At 35.9% G+C, this 23,387-nt stretch overlaps 3 protein-coding genes across 7 annotated transcripts; 1 reads left to right on the plus strand and 2 right to left on the minus strand.

Annotated features, from left to right (window-relative positions):
- Positions 1-553: 553 nt before the first annotated feature.
- Positions 554-3,292, plus strand: LOC114753134 (probable mediator of RNA polymerase II transcription subunit 26c). 2 transcript variants are annotated; one of them, XM_028941808.1, is made up of 9 exons: positions 554-1,524; positions 1,621-1,689; positions 1,789-1,871; positions 1,971-2,004; positions 2,125-2,174; positions 2,282-2,315; positions 2,416-2,537; positions 2,778-2,871; positions 2,986-3,292. In XM_028941808.1, exons 1-9 carry the CDS (start codon positions 1,138-1,140, stop codon positions 3,010-3,012), a joined length of 900 nt encoding a protein of 299 aa, XP_028797641.1. In that variant the 5' UTR covers positions 554-1,137; the 3' UTR covers positions 3,013-3,292. The 2 variants fall into 2 exon arrangements, with proteins under 2 accessions (XP_028797641.1, XP_028797634.1); XM_028941801.1 differs by having other exon boundaries at positions 557-1,524; positions 1,971-2,038.
- Positions 3,293-6,889: 3,597 nt separating this feature from the next.
- Positions 6,890-11,497, minus strand: LOC114753793 (uncharacterized). 3 transcript variants are annotated; one of them, XR_003741051.1, is made up of 4 exons: positions 10,920-11,497; positions 8,880-10,464; positions 7,422-8,760; positions 6,890-7,235 (listed from the first exon to the last, which is right to left on the minus strand). XR_003741051.1 is itself a non-coding variant. In XM_028942512.1 (3 exons), the coding sequence occupies exons 1-3, from the start codon at positions 11,293-11,295 to the stop codon at positions 7,572-7,574; spliced, it is 3,150 nt and encodes a 1,049-aa protein (XP_028798345.1). In that variant the 5' UTR covers positions 11,296-11,497; the 3' UTR covers positions 6,913-7,571. The 3 variants fall into 3 exon arrangements, 1 of the variants encoding a protein (XP_028798345.1); XR_003741050.1 differs by having other exon boundaries at positions 6,890-7,264; XM_028942512.1 differs by having other exon boundaries at positions 6,913-8,760.
- A 6,927-nt stretch (positions 11,498-18,424) lies between these two features.
- Positions 18,425-22,720, minus strand: LOC114753159 (uncharacterized). 2 transcript variants are annotated; one of them, XM_028941832.1, is made up of 3 exons: positions 22,278-22,720; positions 20,705-21,863; positions 18,425-20,521 (listed from the first exon to the last, which is right to left on the minus strand). In XM_028941832.1, the coding sequence occupies exons 1-3, from the start codon at positions 22,645-22,647 to the stop codon at positions 19,063-19,065; spliced, it is 2,988 nt and encodes a 995-aa protein (XP_028797665.1). In that variant the 5' UTR covers positions 22,648-22,720; the 3' UTR covers positions 18,425-19,062. The 2 variants fall into 2 exon arrangements, with proteins under 2 accessions (XP_028797665.1, XP_028797673.1); XM_028941840.1 differs by lacking the exon at positions 22,278-22,720 and adding an exon at positions 22,012-22,063.
- Between the last annotated feature and the right edge of the window lie 667 nt (positions 22,721-23,387).

A 23,387-nucleotide genomic window follows, 5' to 3' on the forward strand; every position in this document is an offset into this window, starting at 1 on the left:
TCTTTGTCAATAAATTTTATAAGTAGCAATTTTTTTTCCCAAAATATTATCTCCAGTCCTTAAAATAAAACCTGATTGACTAATTTAAAGATATTAAAAAAATTAGTAAATTAATTTATAGTATTTATATTTATTATTTTTTTAAACTAATTTGCTTCACTTACAAATTGATATGTAATCTAATAATAAACATAAATATTTTAGATATATTATGAAATATATGCTATAATTAAATAATTTAGTAATTTTTTTAATTTCTCAAAATATAAGATCTCAATATAATTCATCTCTCATATTTATTTATTTTTCTTCAAAAGTAGTTCTCATGGTAATTGTGCACGTTAAAACTTTTTTATTCAAATTCACATTATTAATAACGATATTTTAAACAAAATAATACTTATTTATTATAAATAACTGATTTAACTAATTATTTTAATATTTATAAATTAGTTATTTAGATTATATAAGGGAGTGTAAGTAGAGCTAATTCCGGTGGGGTAGAAAAGGAGAAAAAACAGCTTATTTCTAAACTTCTGGTGAGTTGCCTCGCTTTGTAGAGGGTTCATCTCCCTTGGAAGAAGTTTGTTCTGACTCGTCGAGGGAGGCTGAAAGCACCAAATAAATGGGCCGTCTCGCCACTGTCATGTACGTACCCCGCCCATCATCAATATTATGTAATTCTTGGCGAAATTAGGAATTTTGGTTTTGGAATATACTCTTTTCCTTTTCCCATTATTCACCCATCCATCTCCTACCCCAAACTTTCCCAATCTCCCCCAGCTTCTTACGAATTTTCCAGGAAAAATTGTGCTCATTTTATCGGATTCCTCTGCGTCAGAGTTCAACCTTGTTGTTTGGTCATACCTCAGATCTACGCCCTTCCCTTGTTTCATTTGGCGCGTATTCATTCTGCAATCATTGTTCTTGCCGTTTTGATCCATACCTCCTCATGACTTCGTCAACGCCATTTAACTTAGATCGGATGGAGTAGAATCAGAACCTGTTGTTTCAAAAGCTGTGGTCTGTGGAACTTGGAATTTTCATAGATTATTGTGCGTTTCTTTTTCTGGGGAAAACTCCTCCTCGGTCGTTTTCATTGGTCTACACCTTTAGATTTACTGTTCGGAAAAAGGTATGGATTTGGACGATTTCCGATCAGTATTGGAGACGGCTGGTGTGGATGTATGGATGTTCATCGACACTGCAATCGACGTGGCTTCCATTGATTATCACAACGAGTTAAAGCGTCGAAGGGATGGAATCGTTCAGCGTCTCTATGAAGCCACTTCAGCTCCTGGACGGTGTCGGAATTGCGAAGCGATTCGTCTTAAGTCCAATGGCCACGAAATAAGAGCTCCAATCGAGAAACAGAGCTCTCCTGAACTGAAAAGAGATGCTTCGCCTGTAACGCCGCACTCTATCGGCCAAGATGACGGCGATTTAGATCCTTACGGAGGCCTTTTTGATGACGAGGAAAAGAAGATTCAAGAGATCAAAGAGCAACTTGAGGATCAGGACCAGGTTTAGCTGCTCGTTTTTCTTCCTTTCATATCAATTACTCTTTAAATATTCCATTTACACTTGATTAACATCTTAATTTATTCAATTGTTTCATAGCCCGAAGATTATGTGGTGGAGTTGCTGCAGAATCTAGCGGACATGGATATTACTTTCCAAGCGCTAAAGGTAACTTCTGGCGGCAACGAGTTCTCTTTTCCTGTTCGCATGGCCTTTTTGTTTTGTCAATGTCGGTTAGTCTTTACTTAACCATTCGGACTTCTGTAGGAGACTGATATTGGGAGGCACGTTAATCGGTTGCGCAAGCATCCATCCAATGATGTTCGGAGATTGGTGAAGCTACTTGTCAGGTTTTGGAAGATCCTGAAATTATTTGTAAAGCAAATAAATGCTAGAGTTGAAATTTCACTATCTGAGGTATTAATTGCAACTATTCTGTTCCTGATCAGGAAATGGAAGGAGATTGTAGACGAATGGGTGAAGGTAAATCAACCAGGCGATATTGCTTCTGTCGTTGGTAATCTGAATCTTTCTTTTGGAAAAATTTGAGTAAATATTACCATGTTCAGACCAAAATAAACTTGTGATTGATGTTTTTGGCAGCTAATGGAGATTCACCTATGCAGAGAAACGCCCAGAACGGGCACAATCAGGTTGGGAAAAAATCACTTATTGTGTCTTTTTTCCTGAGGAAAGATGCCCAAGAAAATATGCTTGTTTGCTTTTAGCTTTCTAATTAATACTCCAATTTCCTTTGCAGATTCCTGATTTTGCATCCTCGCCTAATCCGCACTGTAAGTATAGTATTTGTCGATATGATTCAGAGCTTGTACAATTCAATCTTGTGTACCTGATTGTTAATTACAAATCTGTTTATGTTTCCTGCTGTTACAGATTGGAGTTCTGGGTCAGACCGAAACTACTCAGAAGCTGAACCAAAACCAAAGACAGTTCCTCGAAGAGCGCCGCCAAAACCAGCAAACCCAGTGCCCATGCCTGCTTCTGCTCCTCAAAATGTATGAATATGAATGATAACCATTTTGGAGTCTGACTCTAAATTTTGGTTACCATAAATACAGTGGACGAAAATAGAAATTGGGAGCCCATGCAGTCAAAATACTAGCACGCATGATTTAGATCAGTGTTTTAGTTCTGCGGGAACCTAAGTAGAACTACTTTCATAGGTTTTTTCCCCCTAAAAAAAAGAATTTTGGAAAGTGTAGTGAGTCTGCTGACCCAAGGTTAAATGATTGCAGAGAAAGAGAGAAGAGGGAGATAGCAATTTTGAAGCGGACAGACTTGCTTCGGCAAGAAGGCGGCTTCAAGAGAACTACAAAGAGGCTGAAAATGGTGGAACCACTATTTCTAATTTAATGTGATTTTTTTTGGTTGATAGTTAATATTCTTAACCTGCCAGTTTGGCAATGGCTATACTGACTTAGTGATTGGTGATTTTGTGTATAGCCAAAAGACAAAGAACGATCCAAGTGATGGACCTCCATGAGATCCCTAGACCCAAGAATGCCTTCTTTGCAAAGAACAAAGGTGGCGGCGGTGGTTTTCAGGGTAGGCACCGGTAACACGAAACTCAAACACACAACATTGCTCGCTGCAAGTGGCAAATCACATGTATTATAAAGGAAAAAAAAGAAAAAGGAAAAGAAAAACAGAACTTTCGGGTGTTGCCGGGGAAAACATAAGTTAATCCGGTTGATCATTATCTATCTCTTTTCTTTTATAAATAACCCTTCACTCTGATGGTGTTTCAAGGGAATACGTGAGAGCGATATTTGCATTATTTAGGATTTTTGTTGGAGACAGGAGGTAGTGGCTGAGCATGCGGCAAGGATAAAGGGGAGGAAGTGAGAGGTGGGTTGAATTAAAATTTGTCTTTGGGGGGTTTGGTTGGTGATGCAATTAAATTAAAATAGTGTCTATTTTGAAAACTCAACTCTGTAAGCAATTGGAAGGCAGCCGAGGGGGTCTGATTTGATCAGACTCCTCCTGCATGACAACGCCCTCAACCACATGGCCTTTATCAAAGGCATTACGTTTTCGTTTGGGCTTTTCAAGTTCTCTTTTTGTTTGTTGGGTGACTCGCGCAAGCCGAGCAAGGGATAACCTACGATTTGTTATTATATAAAGCATAAACGATTTTTCATTAACCAAAAAATAAAAAATGAAAGACATCGTTAAGTTCCTTTATTTTTTTGGGGTTAAGGTATAATTTTAATCTTAATTTTATTTCTCAAGTTTAATTTTGCCAGTAATTTTTTTAGTTGTGCAATTTTGATCCTAATTTTTCTTTTGGTGCAACAACACTAAAAAGATGAGGCGCAAAATTATGTCTGAAAAATAAAATCAAAGTCATCATTACATCTGAACTTTTTTTTTTTAAAGCCACTGATTTGTCTTGCTTAATACATCTAAAGTATTTTTTAGTTGCATCTAGTATTTTAAAATAGTTTTATATGCGAAGAGAGAAGGGGGAAGTTTTAATGAGTTCAATATAAAAAATTAAAAGCTAAAAAATTGTAATTAATTTTTTTTACTTTTTTAATGTACATATTTTCTTTATTAAAATTTTATAATCTCTTTTTTTAATTCTTTAAAGAAAAAAAAAGACAGAAAATGATACTTAAATATTAAAATTTTTGTTTGGTTGCTTAAATAATGAAAAATTTCCTTTAAGTATATATGACCAAATTGAAATTTTAAAATTTGCTAAAAAGACCAAATTACTCTTTATTTGAAAAAAAATCGAGCACCCTTATCGGTCGACTGGTCATTAGAGCTCTATTAAATAATAAGGTTAACAAATTATATAATAATATTAACAACTCTCATAATGTCATTAACAGTATTACTGAAGTTGTAAAAATATCACTTTTTGAATTTTTTAAAAAACTTATTATTAACTGTTATATTGAACTTGTTAATATTATTAAAGAATTTGTTAATTGCATTATTAAAATTATAAAAATGTCAATTTTTAAATCTTCTAAAATCCTGTTATTAAATGCTACAACGATCTTGTTAATTGCATTACTGGAAATTGAAAAAGCCAAAAAATCCCAAAAAAATAGTTACCCACCAACAGATGATGGTGCTTGATTTTTTTTAAAAAAAAAAAAATTTAAAGGGCAATTTGGTATTTTTAGTGGATTTCAAAATTCCAATTTGATCCTGTGTGCTCAAAGGGGGATTTCATTATTTATATGACCTAATAAAGATTTCAATATTTAAGTATCATTTTTCTACTGGCTGTTTCATTGAGTGGTATGCGTGTGTGTGTGGAGTGTGTGCGTTGCGAGTCCGATCCTACCTTGTTGTAACCCAAAAAAAAAAAGTATCCGTTTTCTGTCTTTTTTTCTTTTTGAATATGAACTTATTAAAATTTTTCAGTCTTCCATTTCCTTCACACCATCACATCTCACAAACTCAAGTGATGAATGTGCATCTATTTGATGCCTATTTAATACTTCATTGCTTCTGCCTTTACCTCATTATGAGGGAAATGGAGGGTAGGGGAGGGGCAATGTTTTAAAAGCCGGACCGGATATAGAACCGGAAAGATCAGCGGGTCATGGTTCATACGGTCAGACCGGTTAGACCGATGGTCGGACCGGTGATGTAATAATTAAATAAAAAATAATATTATATACTTATATAATTATATAAATATTAACAATAAATATGAAACTAAAGAAAAACTATAGTGGCACCTCACCCTCAAACCACCGTTGATCTTCTTTTTAAATTAATAGTAGAGAGGGTAATGGGCGGTCCCTCTCGGCTCACACATCCCACAAAAGACAAAAAATAAATAAATATAAAATATCACTAACTTTCCCTTTCTCCGCCAAATCGCCAATAACTGATCCTTCACATTCCGATTTCACTATTCACCTTCTTTCCAAGCCTGCAACTCATGACTCGGTAACTTAAAAGCAGAGAACAATGGAAGAGTCGCATGACAAGGCTTGAAGTTTGAGGTAGTAATTTCGACGGCGTACTCTGTCTGAATGGGTAAGCAATGGAAGGTCAGAAATTCAGTGGCAGAATACTGTACTGCGTCTTCACATTCATAGTCGAGCGAGAGAGCGACTGTCAAAATCCGGAGAATGGAGCTTCTGAATTCTTAGTTTCTCACTTTCTGTTGAATGTCGAGAGGAAGGGAGGATAGACTAAACAATGAACAAGAGACAATGACACAGATTGGGGATTAAGGGGGCTTTTGGGGATGGATTTTGATTTTTCTTCAACATTATAGGCGACACAAGTCGACCGTTCGGTTTTTGAAAAACCGCTCCGGCTTCCGGGTGAACTCCGACTACCGGCCTAACAGCCGGCTTGAAGCGGCCCAACACGGTTGAACTAGCTGAACGGCTAAACCATGCAAGATGAACCGAAAAGTTATCCGGTCACCGGTCGGACCGGTCTAACCGTCCGGTCCGGTCCGGTTTTAAAATCATTGGGGAGGGGAGATGGAGAAAAATTTTAATAAGCTCAATCTAAAAATTAAAAAAAAGGTGAAAATATACAAGATAAAAGAATAATAAAATTCAATTAAAAGTTTATAACCCCACTTTTTAATTTTTTTAAATCGAGTTCATTAATATTTTTTTCTCTCCTCTTTTTTTTTTTTTTTTAATTTTCCTCATACCAAATAGACCCTTAAGGAAAATAATCCTCCTTCACCTGATCTTTAAAAAAACAAAGGAAAAAAAGTACTTTCAAATAGTTTTTAAACACCTTCACTTTTCTTTGTGTCGGTTTGTTTTAACTATTTTATAAATACTTTCATACAGGTCAAAAATAAGACTTTTTTTATATATTTATCTCAATTTCATAAATCATGATTAAAAATGTTTTTGAAGATTCTTATCATGATTCCAAACAAACCTTATATAGTACAACTATACAAATAATAAATATTAATTATAAATTATATAGAATTTTATATATAATTATAATAATTATGATTATATAAGTATTAGATATATTAGTATTAGGATCCAGAATTTAAAATAATATTTCAAAGTGCCGGATGTATCAAAATATAGTTTAAAATGCTAAACACATCTGAAAAATTTTCAGAATATTAGATGTAGTAAAATATAATTTAGAATGCTAGATATAGTTGGGAAAAAAAATACTTTAAGATATTAAATGCACCACAAAACACTTTGGTACAGTGGTGCACTTGAAAAACATTTCAAAATTCTTGGTACACCTTAACCTTTTTAAAAAATTCAACTGGAATATTTTAATAGCAAATATTTATGCCATTTGATCACTTTGATTCTTTTATTTCCTTCCTTGACTACTTCACAGTTCACACTAAACATCCAATGCAGCAAAAGGGTTAAATTCAACATACCAAACACATTTTTAAATTCAAAAATCACCTTTGTATAATAAAAGCATCTGTTCATCCCTCTATCTGTTTTTTGTTGGTAAAAATAATTTCTATCCTGCCAAAAAGTTGTAAATAATGAGTAAAAAATTAAGGGGAAAAAAGAAGTTGATCATACATGTTACTCAAGAAGTGCCTGATGTTTGGTGTTCTTTGTTCCCATTATAACTTCCTCAGCCTTCATGGTTCACACACATTTTCCACTGACTTGCTTGTCCCCGTTCGCCCATTTTATCTGAAGCAGAGAAGGGCGTGGTGGGAATCCACAAACCTTCCTCTCAGGGTGGCTCACATGCTGCATGCACAGAAGTATTTTATCGACGTCTGTAAGTAAAACGAGGGTTTTTTCCTCATTTCTTCACATTAAAAAGGTTGAATTAGAAAGTGCCCTTATCCCTCTATTTGATCTAGCAGTGAAAGAAGTGTCATTAAAAGAATATGGTTCAATAATAGCAAACATCTCTCACAGAATCGTTAGTACCATGGCCTGCAAAAATAGGCAACTCGCGCGATGTAAAGGAGCGTGCCACCACGAGTTTGTTAGTAATCCTAATTCGCTAGAATCCCATTATTTCTATTCTCAAGTACTAGACAGGATCCCAATTTAGAATCTATGAACTCCAGGAAATTTTCAATTCCGCATCTTCAACTCATCTGATTTCCTCAAATTCTGTAATATTCCATCAATTAGCTCATCCTTCTTTCGTGAGTCTGGGTCGGCAACAAATGAATAGCTTTTGTGAGGTCTTTGCTTCTCTTTAAGCACTGCCCCTGAATGAACTTTGGAAAGCATTCCTGGAGTGGAATGCTTGGATGAGCCTAAACCACCAGTCAGGCCATTGCCTTTGGTGTCAGTGTTTTCTGACTCTGCACTATCCTCTTCTTGGCGACAGTAAAATGACTCCAGAGTTTGCAGAAGAGAGCTGTCTTCCACGTTATGTTTTGACCGTCCTTCCTCTTCTGATCGAGTTAAACAAGATCTATCTCCTTCAGATTCAGAAGAATCATCATCAGAAAGTGAAGGTTCGTAATCAGGCTGCATTGACGTCTCCAGCTTTAAGGCCTTTTGCCCTGATTTTGTCTCCAGGTCACTCTGGTTAGGATTGCTGACTGAGACAGGTCCTAATTCTTCCCAGGGGGAGTCTTTGCGATCATCTTTATGGCATGAATCAGATGACTTCCTATCCGAATATGGTGCAGTAACACTTGAATTATTCACTAAAGTATTGAGAGTTGACATTTCCTTGTCAGAAGCAAAAACGGGATGATCAGCCGCAAAGATGTATGAGGACTCTACTTTCACTCCAGGCAGAATATGCAACAAGTTTGCCAACTTTTGGTAACCAAGATTCTGAACATCAAGAGGATAGCCATACCTCTCCAGAAAAAGTTTTGGTATCATACACATATTATACCCATCTGAGTGTTCCCTCAATATTTCACTCACAAGCTTCTGAATATCCGCTAATGTGTCAGTTCTAGACTTTTCAGTGTGCTTATTTTTAATGGCAGGTGAAGAACCTCCAGTGTCAGGATTACTCTGATATCTTTTACCATTGTCACCTTCTGATGATTTTTGCAAGGTGCTCCGTCCTTCTTTGCTTAGGAAGAGAGATCTCAAGCCAGTTGCACCATGTGATAGGCCCACTGAGTTCTTCCGAGCTTCTAGAGTGACCAGGAAAGGAAAAGTCAGGGAAGGCCTTTCCTCCAACCATTTTTTCTCAGATATCAACATATTGACCAGTTGAAGGAGATCATTTTCGCCAAGAGAACTAAGAACCTGCGGTCCAAACTTTTGAAATTTACGGATCATATCCTTCCTGCCAAAACAGCATAATGTAGTATATTATTACTTAAATACTCAATAAACACAATACTCAATGCATAGAGACTGTAAAATTCTTCAAATGAGCTGTAAATGGCTATTATCCTCACTAACCTGCTTTTAGAACGGGTGATCAGAGTTGATCCTTTGCCAGTAAAAACAAAAGATTCCATGTCACTCCAAAAGCAACTACTAGAAAATAACTCAGGCTCTGATAAACAATTCACTTTCTGTCTTGGTTCAGATGACTTGGGCTCCTCAGAGTGACTAATTGTTTGTTTCTGTTCTCTGAACTCAGACTCTTCAGAATGACAAACTGTTTGTTTTGGATCTGACAACTCAGACTCTTCAGAATGACAGGTTGCCTCGCTCGGGTTTGAAGACTTGGGCTCTTTATTATTACTAGGCATCAGATCCGGTTGATGAGTCAAATTATTTGAGTTTCCACCATTTTTCCTGAATGGCCACCAGCTGCTAATCCAAGCAAAGAAACCCGGACGTCTGCCAAAATTTTTGCTGCAAGTTTCAGGGCTTTCACCAGTGCTTTTGTCAATCATAGATTCATCAACTGGTAAAGAATGAGGAACTTGACAAACTGCATCAGCTTCCTTTATTGTGGGTTTGTCATCTTTGTCCTCAGCATTTAACTTTCCAGAAATATCATTTGAAGAAACACTCTTTTCTGAAACTGTGTTGCTTTGTTCAGTAGAATAATTCTCTGAAGTTGTATTTTTCTCTGTGACACTCAGACTTGCATCACTAGAGCTAAGAATTTCATTCTCCTTCAGAGGTAATTGATTCTCAGCTACATGTGCGTTAACCACATCCGGAACCTGTTGGACCTCTTCTGGGACCTGAGATGAGGCTGTTAACGGTTTCACTTCTGCATCCCCAACCACCTTTTCCACCTCACCACTTAACTTTGAAGTAGCCTGCTGATTCAACTTCTCACCATCAACAGTATTCACATCTGCATCCCCAACCACCTTTTCGGCCTTACCACTTAACTTTGAAGTAGCCACCTGGTTCAACTCCTCGCCATAAAAAGGTGCTGTAGATGATTCGGAACTGATATCCAAGGTTCCAGGATATTTTTGGTGGATGGGATGAACAAAAAGTAATTTATCAGGTCCAGGCTGAAGTTGTACATTTGCCACTGACAAGAGAAATCGGGAAAACTTTTTATGACCATAGTAGTCTTTATCCAAGAAAATACCAGCTCTTGCTATCTCTGCTCGAAGGTCTGATACAGAGATACCTGTTGGATATGAGTTCAATATTTGTTGAACTTGCCTCACAACTGCCCTTGGTACTGTACGTAATTCCAAATCTGAGATAGGTACCTCCTCAATTTGTGACTGCTCACCATTTAAGAAAGGGTCTTCAAGAGGCACCTTGTGGTGCCCGTACCAAGAACCATCCAAACCATCAGGAGGATGATTAAAGTGTTTTCCATCAAGATTTTCTCCTCTAACTAATGAGTCCCAATGCCACATTATAGTGGCTGCATTGCACAGAACTTTCGGACCCTTTGTTGGTGTTGCAAGCAAGATGTTGTAGTTATCCAATCTTAAACGGTGCAACATATCAGCAAAAACCCTATTATCAGTAATCAAAAACAGATGAGCCGGTGGAGGATTTTTGGAAACCCAATGCATAAGTTCTACAAGAAGAGATCCGTGAGCAGGATTTTTTCCGCCTGAAATCAAGCAGTGAAAGATAAGAATATTTCAAAAGAGCTAACAAGGGTCGATACAACAAACAAGAAGCAGTGGAAAGTTATCTAACAGACAACTCCAATCAAGCTCTCTTGCTACCTAAACAGGACTATTTTGATTCATTATTTTTCAAATTCAAACTTTTCTGTAGCCTCTAATTGGTAATAATCTCAACAAGCAAATGCCTTTTTTCTTGAAAAAAATATAAATTTGGATAGATAGGATGGTTTATAGTTCGAAATAACAACTACAAAATAAAGGAATATTATGGATATGACGCAAACAATATAGAAGATGCATAAGTATGACACACCGCGCAAGAATGAATGTCATAAGATAATCAGCTTTTGATTATTCATGTGATGTGCTAATTAAAAAGTTTGAAGCAAAAATGTAAACGTTGATCAATCTTACAGACACAGGATGCAAGACAAACCATTGGGAACGTGGACCAGATTTATCCCGGTGGAAGAGAGAGCTTCCTGATTGGCAATTGGAAGTCGCAGGACATCACCAAAAGCCTTGATTTGAAGTGGCCCCTTTATCCCTTTGGCCCTAAGAGCTTCTGTTATGCAGTGGGTGATTCTGTAACCATTGACATCAGCAGGTAAGTTACAGCCATCGAACTCCCACCACACTGAAATTGGTACATTTCGCTCATTTCGTGTTTCGTCATCATCGGGTCTTAAGGATGAACGATTATATGACGAGGCTGAGAAGTGACAAATTTGGAGAAGAGGACGAACTAATGGTGAGGAGGAAGGAAAAGATGATATGATAGTGACATTTTTAGGGAAGAGGAGTTTGATCATATTGGAATTTGAAACCAGAATGAAAGAGAAGATGAGTGTGCAAGTAATACGGCGGCGGAAATGGCAAAACTGTTACTGAATATCACAGCTCGCAAATCTCACGGTGTCACTAGTGTTTCAGTGAAGTGTTATCGTATAGTATCGCAAAACCCAGAATTTGCAGTGAAGTGAAAACAATTTTTGGTGTTTGAAGCTCTGTTGCCGAACTTCGACCTCTGAAGCCCTAAAACAGAGTTTGCCGCCTTGCGGGTTTTTTCCCAGGAGAGGAGCCGCCAAGGGGGGAAGCAGCACTCAAAAGCGAAACGTGCGTTTTGGTTGCCTGAAAATACAGATTAACTAACAATGAAAAAAATTTAATTATTTAATCCTTATAATTTTAAACATTTAAAACTTTATTTCTTAAATTTTAGAAAATAAAATTATATATTTCATGGGATGAAACTTAGGAACTAAAACCATAAGATCAAGTTACATTGAGTTAAAATTTAGTGGTTAAATTGCACTGAGTTAAAATTGCAATTGACTCAAAATTATTATCGTCGGTTTGAACGAAGAAAAATGAGCTAGAAAAGAAAAATAACAAGAGAAGTAAGCTTTCTCTCCATTTGGATGGGGGAGAAAAACTGAAACGAAAGAAATATGGGAAAATAACATTAAGGTCCCACAAAACCAAATATACAGTAAAAAGGTCTCTTGAAATCTCATAATTCTTCTGAAATCCCAAAGGGACTTGGCTGCAAATTTCAGAAGGTTAAAATGACTCTCTTGCCCCAGCATATCAGAAGCAAAGACGCTGAGTGAGTTTCCCGCGCAATGAATCTGTTGTGATTGAGAGAGAGGACATGGAAAAAGAAGGAAGGAGCCATTGATGATGAAATATCTTCCCATTACTATTAGTGAACTACAAAGAGCTTCCATTTGAATCTCCACAAATCGTCAGGTTTGAAACTTTCTTTCCTTTCCTCTCCTACTTTTCTTGACAGATTGATTGTGTTTGGGAATGGAAAATCAGGAAATCGTTTTTACCTTTGGTACTGCAAAGCATTTGTTTTTTGTCTAGGATTTACAAGTTAATCAATGAAAAAGCTGTGTTTTTGTTGGTGTGTGTTGGTGATTTAAGTTGGGTTTGTAGAATGATCATGGATGCTATGTTTTTGGGTATATTGTGGGTGATTTTACTCTGTTTTGATATTAATTTAGTGGCAAAGGAAGAAAAAAAATAAAGGTTAGTGTGGGTAAAAACCCTTAGGACAAAATAGGATATTGTGTTGTCAATCAAACCGCGATAGTTGTCAATGCGTACCGTGACAGTTGTCAATGTAGCTGCTTGACTTGTCAATAATAGTTGCGTCATTCTTGATGCAGGTTTATATTACTAATGGCGAGTATGTCTGGAAAACACCTATTTTGCTTTGTTTACATAGGGAGAAAGTTTATAAATGATGGAAAAGATAATATGAGATACATGGGAGGTAGTGTAAGAACAACAAATATAAAGGAGGGCACAAGTTATGAAGAATTAAAGGAAATTATATCATCAATTGTTGGGAAAAAAAGTAATTCATTTCTTTTGAAATTCTTAGTTGTGTTTGATTAAAAAAAAACATTTGTGGAGTTGGTAGATGATGATAGGGTTGAACATTTGATAAAATTCAGTGAAAAAAGTGATCATGTGTATGTAGAAGAGAATGAAAATAAAGACCACATAGAAGCAACAAGGGATAATGCAATGGAGGAGCAAGATGTGTAAATTTAGTTTAACAAAACTGTTATTATCATTTCTTAGTATGTCAGTTGTTACTGTCTTGCTACCAACTTGTCAATGTATGCACCTTGACTTGTCATTTCCTGCAGGATTGATTAATTATTTGGAGGTGTCAATGGATTCTCTATGTCTCTACCTACCTTATTTGATGAGATTAGAGAGCCACCATCGATTCTTTGTGCTGTTGAAATGATCCTAACACCTACACCATAAATGAATTTCACAAAATAGAAGGATTTGATTATTGAAGGGAATATTTTGTGAATGGGTGTGAAAGAAATTTTTTGTAAATGAATACAAACCAATAATTAGTTTCGTAATTACATGCTATCCCTATTTTTTTTTTTGGGATGGGTTGTGATATAGGTGTAGTTTCATGTATATTAAGGTGTAAATGAAAGTTGGCTATGAATTAGCGTGTTAGATTCTGCTGTCATTTTAGTTGTCATTACCTGCACCCTGTATTATCATTAGACATGTTATGACTTGTCAATCATTACAGTATGACTTGTCAATTAATTTACTGACATAAGTTGTCAACAATGTGAATTTAAATTACGTAACCTATTTTAGTATTATATGATATTTTCAATTACTCTGTTATATTATATTTTGGTTATATTGTCATATATAATCATTATTAATGAAGTGTCAATGATGACACTGTGACTTATCAATGGTGGCACACTAACTTGTTAATAGTGGCACTATCCCTTGTCAATGATCGCACTGTCACTTGTTAATGGTTGCACTGTAACTTGTCAATGGTCGCACTATGACTTATCAATGGAGTACTGTGACTTGTTAATGAAGACACTGTCCCTTGTCAATTGAACATAAATTTGAGTAACACTTTCTTCTTAATAATTATATTTTAATGTAAATATTATTTAACATTATAAATAAATGACACCTTCAGTTGTAAAAATTTTGAATATCAATTGTTAATATCCACACATTCATTTGTTATGAAATTCTTATATCACTTGTCATCAACTCTTGTTATATTACTTGTTATTTTAGATAACTCAAGTTGTTAATTTATACGCTGGGTGCTGTTGATCTATACACTCCCACTTGTCAATATCTCTGTACAGAGTAATATTGGTAACATAATTCTTATAATATTAATATTACATAAATTTGTTGATATCAATAAAGATATAAAACATATATTATTACAAATGTAATAAAACCTAAAGAAATTGGTACTATAACATGTGATGAAAAAGGTAATAATATTATAAACATAATTTGATCAGTTTGTTACAAAATGACCTGTTGACCATTAAGTGCTAACACCCTTAGTTGCCAGTCATCTTACAACACATATCATGGCCTAACAGAATAAAAAATTAATTAACTACTCTATCTCCTCTCTTACTCTTATTGTAGTCCAATAGCAACAACATCACTTCATCTTCATGTTCATTATTTGAATGGGTAACCAACCACCACAAATAGCCAACATTTAACTCTTGTAGTTCATTACTGGAGTATTGTGGCATTGTATATCCTGTATCATCACGAACAGTGCCTTCCCACTCTTGTAGCCAAGAGAGGACATGAACTCCACATGAATCACTATCAAGGAAATTGAATATGTAAGCATCATGCAATTGTTATTGTGAACAATAACAAACAACATAACACAATCAAACAACTACACTCAAGTATCATTCTGCACATAAACTTTAACCCATTTCACTTCATTCTCAATTTTGTTCTCATTGGCAAACAATTCTGGCTTAACAGCACGTAGCATCATATGGAAACAATTCATCTGGAAAAAAAAAACACATAATAAAAAAGAATCACTAACAACACAACATCCAGTGATAAGGGACAGAACATCCAGTGACAAGGGACACAGCATCCAGTGAGAAGGGACACAGCATCTAGTGACAACTAATACAGTATTCAGTAACAAGGGACAGAGCATCTATTGAATGAACATGTTTGTTAGCATCTGTTTACATAGTTGCATTTAGACCAAAGAGGGAAAAAGCGAAAAAAAGAAAACAAGAGAACATTAACTTAACTATATGTCATGTGTCAACAGGACACTAAAAGGAACTTAAACTAACCATATTGCACAATATTTGTCAGTAAAAAAAAGTAAGCATAATATCTACAAAGAAACAGGCATGGCTTGTTTATGATTTTGCCATTAATCACTATTGACGAAGCTTCTAAAGATTAGTTTTCATCTTCTTTTCAGTGTTAAAAATCAGTTATCATTATTTCCTTCTAGGTGGGATAAAAAAAACACATTTAATAATAATTACAACAATAACAATGTGTGTGTGTCTAAGTTATCTTAATTATCAACTAACGCCACTTATTCAATCTCCAATGCTGTTTAATTTCCTTTTTCTGTTCAAATGACATGAAATCTGCTTATTCCTTCCCACATATATATACTAATAACTTGATTTGATGACCAAGTATGCCTAAAGGTGGACTTTTATTTCTTCTCAACGGGCCAACAAAACAGCAGTTGTACATTTTGATTTTCTATTCAATTCACACTTTGTGAGGATATTACAAAGCACACACCTTTGTATCATGCTGTTACTCTTATCATTATTTCATAATTATAAAATCCAAAGACAAATGCAAAGGTCAAATAAGAAGACACCAATATAATGAATATATAAGCTTAAATGCAAAGGTCATTTTCCTTGGAAAAAAATTGCCTTGTATATAGCACTGTGATATGTACATGAGAAATTAAACCAGCAATAATGGAGGTGAAAGTGCTCATAGATACAAGAAAAACCAAAATGGATCCACAATTCCACAAACAGTAACATTTACCGATGAAGGAGAAGTGGTAATTTGCCAAGCCAAAATGAAAACATACCAGAAAGCTAACCTTTCATACCTACTTTCACTGAAAATTTGCTTTTAAAAAACAAGCATCAATTCCCCCATTGCAAAATGAAACCACGCCAGCAACCAAGCTTTCATACACACCTTCACAGAACGTGAAATAGGCACTGAGAATGGTCTTTGAATGTTAACACGAAAACCACGCTAAGAATGGTTTTTGAACGCGAACGTGAAAGCGGTGCTGAGAACAATGGAGAGGTTGAGAGTAAACGTCATGGAAAACAGAGGCTGAGAATGCAATCTAAGCGGCAACGGTGGGACAGTTCTGGAGTCTTTCACTTTCGACAAAACCTAGAGGAAATTTGGATGAAATTAAACATGTTTGGCAGGGATAATATAGTCTTTTCATGTTTTCACTTATTACAATTAGGTCCTTTAGGACTTCTAAACAATTACTAAGTTTGAAGGGAATTTTTTGCTATATTTTGTCTTACGTGAGACCTCAGTGCCATTTTCCCAAGAAATATTAGAAATAAAATCAGGTATCAGAGTCGGAAACTGTTTCATTTCCTCTTCGTACGGAAAAAACAAATTTTTCCCATCATGCCCTCGATATTTCATTTTTTATATTATACTTTTAGCATTTATTTAAAATGTTGTATAATGTATAATTCAATTTTTTATTATATGTAATTTAAACAAAATTATCCATTTTTAATTTTTTAATTAAAAAATACCATTTTTCTTTTAAAATATAGTAGCATATTTTTATTAAATAATGTATTTTAAATCATCACAGTATCTAATTTAATTTTAAACATAATATATTTTTAGATGGAAGATTATATTTGTTCATTTTCCCCCTTTGTTCTCGTTTATCCAAATAAAGGAGATCATAACATTTTCTTTCCTCTCCGTTTTCCTTTCTCCTGAATTTTTTGAGCATAGCTTTAATAATAATCTTAATAACAGTGTAATTAATAGGGAAAATTACATATAGATCCCACACAAGACAATTAATTGATAAAAAGTCCCTGAAAATTCCAAAATGATTCCTAAGTCCCTAGAGATCTGTGTGTAATAAATTGAAATTATGAAATTACCTATTTACCCCATTAATTTTATTGCAATAATTTATTTACAACCTCGAGGAGAAGTGGTTAACAGTGGCTCTTGACAACCCGAGGAGAAGTTGTTAACAACCTCGGCAGTGCCCCTGACAACTCACTCTGTGGGATACCAGAGGCACTGTCGAGGTTGTTAACCACTTCTCCTCAGGTTGTCAACAGCCACTGTTGGGGTTGTAAATGAATGGAGGTAAATAAGTAATTTCACAATTACAATTTATTAGACACAGGTCCCTGAAGACTTGGGAGTTATTTTGGGATTTCGAGGGACTTTTGTGAATTAATTCTCTTGTGTGGGACCTGAGTGTAATTTTCCCTAATTAATAGTTAAAACAAGAAAGGTCCTTCATTTAAATTTTTAAGATGAGAGTAGATATGCGCACCTGAGCTAAAGTTTAACAGGCTTTTGCTGGGGAAACATAAAAAATAAAAAAGGCAGGCTTTTGCTTTTTCTTTTTTTTTTGGCCTTCATTTTTAAATGTCCCGTGGAAATGTAGCTCTGACTTGTGAGAATCCGAAGAATGCGAGGTTTCAAAATTTCAAATGTATGAGTAGGAGAGCTGCAGACACCGCGAAGAAGAAAAAAGAAGCAGCAGCTCTTCCCACCTGTTCATGATATTATTTTTTGTCCTAATTATAAGATTTTATTTATAATCTATAGGTATTGGAGGTAATGTATCAGTGCAAGAATATCCATATAGGCCTTGTTTGCTATTGATATTGAAATCTCAAATTTCTTAACTCACGATTGAAAAACTACTTATAATCTGTTCCAAATACACCCAGCACTTGCTTTCCCTGAAAATTGATCCAGCCTCCTAGACTCTCGACCTTGTGCTTTTCATTGTAACTCTCACTCCATCTTGTCCCTTGCTTGTTTTCTTTTTTGGTAATTGATTCGGGAAAACACTGTGGAGCAACTCAGGTTGGCTAGGCATCGAGTTTTTGTTTTTGTTTTTTGTCTTTTTTGGGGAGCTTAAAAGAATTTGTCTTAGTCAACATATCTAATTTTCCCTCGTGCAGTTTTCAATGGTTTAATTAAGGTAGAGGTAAGATCACGCATTGGTCTAAGAATTAGCCAAAATGCTATATGACTTATAAATAAATAATACGATTCATTTATATTTACATTAATATTTTGATACTGTTATATTGTTACTAAAGGCTTGTTTGGAATGATTTTTAAATAACTTTTTAAACGTGATTTACGAAATATGAGGTAAGTATATGAGGAGAGTTTGTCTTGACTTATATGAACTTGCTTAAAAGTGCTTTTTGAACGGAACTCCAAACAAGCCCTAAAATAGCAATACAAATGATTAATTTCATCCCTCAATCTGCAATTTAATTCCCAAAGTCTTTTTAAGCCTTGTAAATCATCTCTGTAGTAACTCATGGATCATCAACTCCCAAAAGTCATGCTCCACTAACAGGAGGGAGTACTATAGTAATGACATCAAAGTGGTAGGACGTCAATAAACTCTAAACGGGTATGCACACCCATGTAATTTTGTGGCCTAGACTTAAAAAAATATCTTCAAAAGAATCATAATCTCATAAGAGCAACCATTTCACAGACATGAACCAACCTCAACCTAACGGTTAGTACCATGGCCAGTGAAATTGTCCAACGTGCGTGATGGAAAGAAGCATGCTGCCATCTGAGTTTCTGTTAGTAACCCTAAGTACATGGTTTCTGCTTCCAGGTACTAGGATCCCATCTGAGTATGGAAGTAATCCTAAATCACAAAAATCCCATAATTTCCATTCTGAAGTAAAAGGACCCAGCTTCTAAATGTCTGAACTCCGAGAATTGCCTTCCTTGGCAACAAGGCATCAGACTTGAAGATGCCAAATTTTTATTCTCAAGAGACTTAAAGATACAAAATTTCTATTCTCAAGAGTCCCATAATTTCTATTCTCAAGTACTAGGAGTCCATCTGGCTATATTAATATCCTAAGTCACAAGAATCCCATAATTTCGATTCCAAAGTAATAGGATCCAACCCCACTTCAGATACTGTGAACTCCTGGAATTCCTCAATTTGGCATCTTCAAGTCATTTGCCCTTTTCAAGCATCGTAATATCTCTTGCATCAGCTCCTTATCCTTGTGTGAGACTGGTTCAGCATCAAATGAACCGTTTTTCTTAGGCTCGTCCCCCTCCTTATTGCCCCCTGAATGAATTCCTGAACTGGCAGCCGGAGTGGAAATTCTTGATGGATTTAAACCATCAGTCAGACCATTGCCTACTGTATTGGCTTCATTCGGATTCACACTATCGCCTCCTTCTTGACTGCCATACATTAAGTCCAGATTTTGCAAAGAACCATCTTTCCCGTTAAGTTTTGGCGCCCCTTCCCCGGTTGACTGAGTTAAACAGGAATTATCTCCACCGGATTCGGAAGAATCATCATCAGAGAGATCATGTTCATAATCAGGATCTATTGCCGTCTTCAGCTCTATTGCTTTCTGCCTTGGTTTTGATTCTAGGTCACTGTCGTTGGAATTGATGACACAAACAGGTCCTAATTCCTCCCATGGGGAGTCTTTCCGGTCATCTTCAGAGAATGAATCATATAACTCATTCTCTGGATAGTGGTGCACTACATCACCTAGTTTTGTCTCTTGAGTTTTGAGAATTGAAGTTTCCTCACCAGAAGCACATATGCCATTATTTGCAGCAGAGAAGTGATCATACTCTGATTGAGTTAAACAGGAGTTATCTCCTCCAGATACGAAAGAATCATCATCAGAGAGATCAGGCTCATAATCAAGATCTATTGCGCTCTTCAGCTCTATTGCTTTCTGCCTTGGTTTTGATACGAGGTCACTCTTGTTGGAATCCCTGACAGTAGCAGGTCCTAATTCCTCCCATGTGGAGTCTTGCTGATCATCTTCAGAGTTTGAATCACAGAACTCATTCCCTGAGTAGTGGTACACTACATCACTCGGTTTTGTCTCTTGGGTTTTGAGAATTGAAGTTTCCTTACCAGAAGCACGTATGCCATGATTTGCAGGAAAGAAATAAGCATCCTCTGTTTCCACTCCAGGCAGGCTACGTATGAGGTGGGATAACTTAGAATAACCAAGTTTCCCAAAATCTAAATGATAGCCATACTTCTCCAGAAAACGATCTGGTATCAGGCCCATATTGCACCCATTTGATTGATCTCTCAAGATCTCACTCACAAGTTTCTGAACATCTGCTAACATGTCAGTTGTAGACTTCTCAGCATGCCCTTTTTGAGTGGCAGGTGAAGAAACCACGTCATGAGGAATACTCTGGTTTTTATCAAATTGACATTCTGATGATTTTTGCAATTTACTTTGTGTTGTTCTGCTTGGAATGGCACGGAAAGGAAAAGTCTGAGAAGGCCTTTCCTCTAACCATTTTTTCTCAGATATTAACAAATCCACCAATAGAAGGAGATCACTTTCACTGAGAGAGTGGAGAACATGGGGTCCATACTTTTTAAAACTTAGCGCCATGTCCTTCCTGTAAAAAATTAAAAAAAACAAAAACAAAAACCATAATGCATATTATTACTTAGAGACTCTTTCACCGCATGGCTATATAATGAATGTCATACGAAAAGGAGAAAGTCTTGCAATTATCTCTAGAAACACACATAGCATAAATTTTTTCAAATGAGCTGTCAAGGACTATTATCCAGCTGACCTGCTTCTTGAGTGGAAGACAATAATTGCTCCTCTGGAGGTGAAAACAAAAGATTCCATTTCCTTCCAAAAGGAGCTGCAATGAAATAAATCCTGCTCTCCAGAATGATCCACTGTCTGTCTCAGTTCTGATAACTCAGGCTCCTTAAATTGACTAGCCATTTGTCTCTGTTTTAACGAATGCAGCCCTTCTGAATGACTAACCCTCTGTTTCAAATTTGACATCTCAGTCTCTTTATCATGACTATCATCATGACTAACTGTCTGTTTCCAACCCAATAACTCGGGCTCTGTAGCATTACTAACCATCTCATTCACACGAGCAGTCGAAGTATGCATGTTTACAAACTTTTTCCTCAATGGCCACCAACTTTTGATCCAACCCAAGAAAGTTAGATGTTTACTAAAACTATTGTTGTGAGTTTCCATGCTTCCACCAATGTGACAAGCTGCATCAGGTTCCTTTTTTGTTGGCATAGCATATTTGTCATCATTATTTGACTTTTCAGAAGTAGCATCTAACTCTGTTGAAGTAGGCACATGATTCCACTCCTCATTTTCAACTAATTTTGTTGATGGTACAAAACTGCTTTTAGTGGGTTCAGGAGATTCTTCAGGGATGCGATGTACAATAAGTCCTCTACCAGGTACAAGCTGAAGATGTACACGCACAATTGATGAAATAAAATAGGAAAATCTTTTATATCCATAGTAATCTTTATCCAAGGAGATACCAGTTCTTTCCAATTCTGTTTTAAGACATAATAAAGAGACCCCATTTGGATACAATCTCAATATCTGATGAACCTGCCGCACAACTGCCTTTGGAATTGGGCGCAACTCGGGGAAAGCGTCTTCAAGAGGTGCATCATTGTGACCACCATACAAACCGTCAGGAGGATGATTGAAATGTTTTCCATCAAGATTTTTTCCTCTAAGTAATGAATTCCAGTGCCACACTATAGTTCCTACATTGCATAGAAGAGAAGAAGTCTTCATACCAGCAATTAGGATATTGTAATTACTCATTCTCAAACGATGCAATACTTCAGCAAAATCCTTATCACTCGAAATTAGAAACAAATGCGCGGGAGGAGGATTTTGGGAAACCCAAAACATAAGGTCAATAAGAAGAGATCTGTCAGCACTATTCTTTCCACCTGCAACCATGTAGTTAGACTTAGAGACAAGATGATTTTAAAATGTAAACAAATAGTGAACAATACAACAGGAACATTGCCGTAAGAAATGTAAGCATAACAACAGAGATGCAGAAAAGGACCATAACTCCCCTCCTATCTCACTCACTCGCAGCCAAAAGCATGCTTTTGTTCATTGCTTTTCAAACTCAAAATCATATTTAGACAGATCAAGAGATTTATAGTGAAATCAGCCTGCCAGCAACAGCGTGATAGAATATCAAAAAAAATGCAGTAATGTACACGCACTATTCGGATAGTTCCATGAAATGATCGGCTTTGGACTATTTTATGCTATGTGTTTCACTCAGTGCAAGTGGGGAGGAAAAACAAATTCCAACAAATAAAAAATATTTAAAAAAAAAAAAGACCAGCCTTTAGGAACGTGGATGATTTTGATCCCAGTGGACGCGAGAGCCTCCTGGTTGACCCTCGAGAGCTGACAAACGTCACCAAATGCCTTAATTTGAAGAGGCCCCATGATGCCCTTGCCTCTAACTGCCTCCGTTAAGAAGTGAGCAATTCTGTGAACATTCACATCAGACGGTAGATGGCAATTCTCAAAATCCCACCATACTGGGACTGGTATATTTCTGGATACATGATAACGGCGTCTAAGTAATGAGAAGCTATTCAACGAGCTAGAGCAGTGACAAAACTTCAAGAGGAGAGGACGAACTGACGATGACGAAGAAGAAATGGATGAGAAAATGACGACATTTTTGGAAAGTATGCATCTGACCATGGCGGTTAAAAACAGAATCGAAAGCTTCGAACCTCAAACCACAGAGGGGGTGATTTTGGAGGCGCGAACTGAGAAACACTAAACTCTCCGAGGGAACTGGAACGTGGTAAGGAAGACGAGTCATTAATTCACAGAAGCTCTGCTCCTCAAGCCGACCATTGGGCCTTCTGAGTGACCAGAACGTGGGTCAAGTTTTAAGGCTAAGTTTTAAGCCCATGTCTTGAACTTTCCGGTGGTACGTTTTGCATGCTTTAAAAACTCATATATATATATATATATATATATATATATATGTCTTGTCCCATTTTTGATATATGATTAACTAATTTAAAAAGAAAATTATTAAATTACTTTAAAATATTTATATTTATTACTTTTCCAAACTAATTTGTTTTACTTATCGACATCTAATATAATGATACATATAAATATTTTAAAGAAATCATATAACATACTATCTTCAGTTTTTAATATAAAAGCTAGTTGACTAATTTGAGTAGATTATGAAAATTGGCTAAGTTAGTTATTTGCAATAAATAGGTATTATTTTTTCTAAAATATCCTTAGTAATCATATATATCAACTAAAACTATCATTTAATGAAACCTTATAAATATGAAATAGATTTGAATCTTATATTTAGGATCAAATTAAATGCCAAATTGACTTTTGTATTAAAGACCTAGATAGTATGTTATAATTAAATAATTTAGTAATTTCCTTAATCTCACCTAGCTAGT

Source organism: Neltuma alba, unplaced genomic scaffold, assembly GCF_004799145.2.
Source record: "Neltuma alba isolate B1F8T4 unplaced genomic scaffold, ASM479914v2 tig00001210_pilon, whole genome shotgun sequence".
Lineage (NCBI taxonomy): Eukaryota > Viridiplantae > Streptophyta > Magnoliopsida > Fabales > Fabaceae > Neltuma > Neltuma alba.

Coding starts and splice junctions, on each gene's coding strand:
- LOC114753793 (XM_028942512.1), bottom strand. CDS start 11,295: ATGATCAAACTCCTCTTCCCTAAAAATGTCACTATCATATCATCTTTT. Junction 10,465..10,919: donor TCTGGTCCACGTTCCCAATG/GTTTGTCTTGCA, acceptor GCTTGATTTCAG/GCGGAAAAAATCCTGCTCAC. Junction 8,761..8,879: donor ATCACCCGTTCTAAAAGCAG/GTTAGTGAGGAT, acceptor CTGTTTTGGCAG/GAAGGATATGATCCGTAAAT.
- LOC114753159 (XM_028941832.1), bottom strand. CDS start 22,647: ATGGTCAGATGCATACTTTCCAAAAATGTCGTCATTTTCTCATCCATT. Junction 21,864..22,277: donor AATCATCCACGTTCCTAAAG/GCTGGTCTTTTT, acceptor ACATGGTTGCAG/GTGGAAAGAATAGTGCTGAC. Junction 20,522..20,704: donor GTCTTCCACTCAAGAAGCAG/GTCAGCTGGATA, acceptor AATTTTTTACAG/GAAGGACATGGCGCTAAGTT.
- LOC114753134 (XM_028941801.1), top strand. CDS start 1,138: ATGGATTTGGACGATTTCCGATCAGTATTGGAGACGGCTGGTGTGGAT. Junction 2,039..2,124: donor CGATATTGCTTCTGTCGTTG/GTAATCTGAATC, acceptor TGTTTTTGGCAG/CTAATGGAGATTCACCTATG. Junction 2,538..2,777: donor CTGCTTCTGCTCCTCAAAAT/GTATGAATATGA, acceptor AAATGATTGCAG/AGAAAGAGAGAAGAGGGAGA.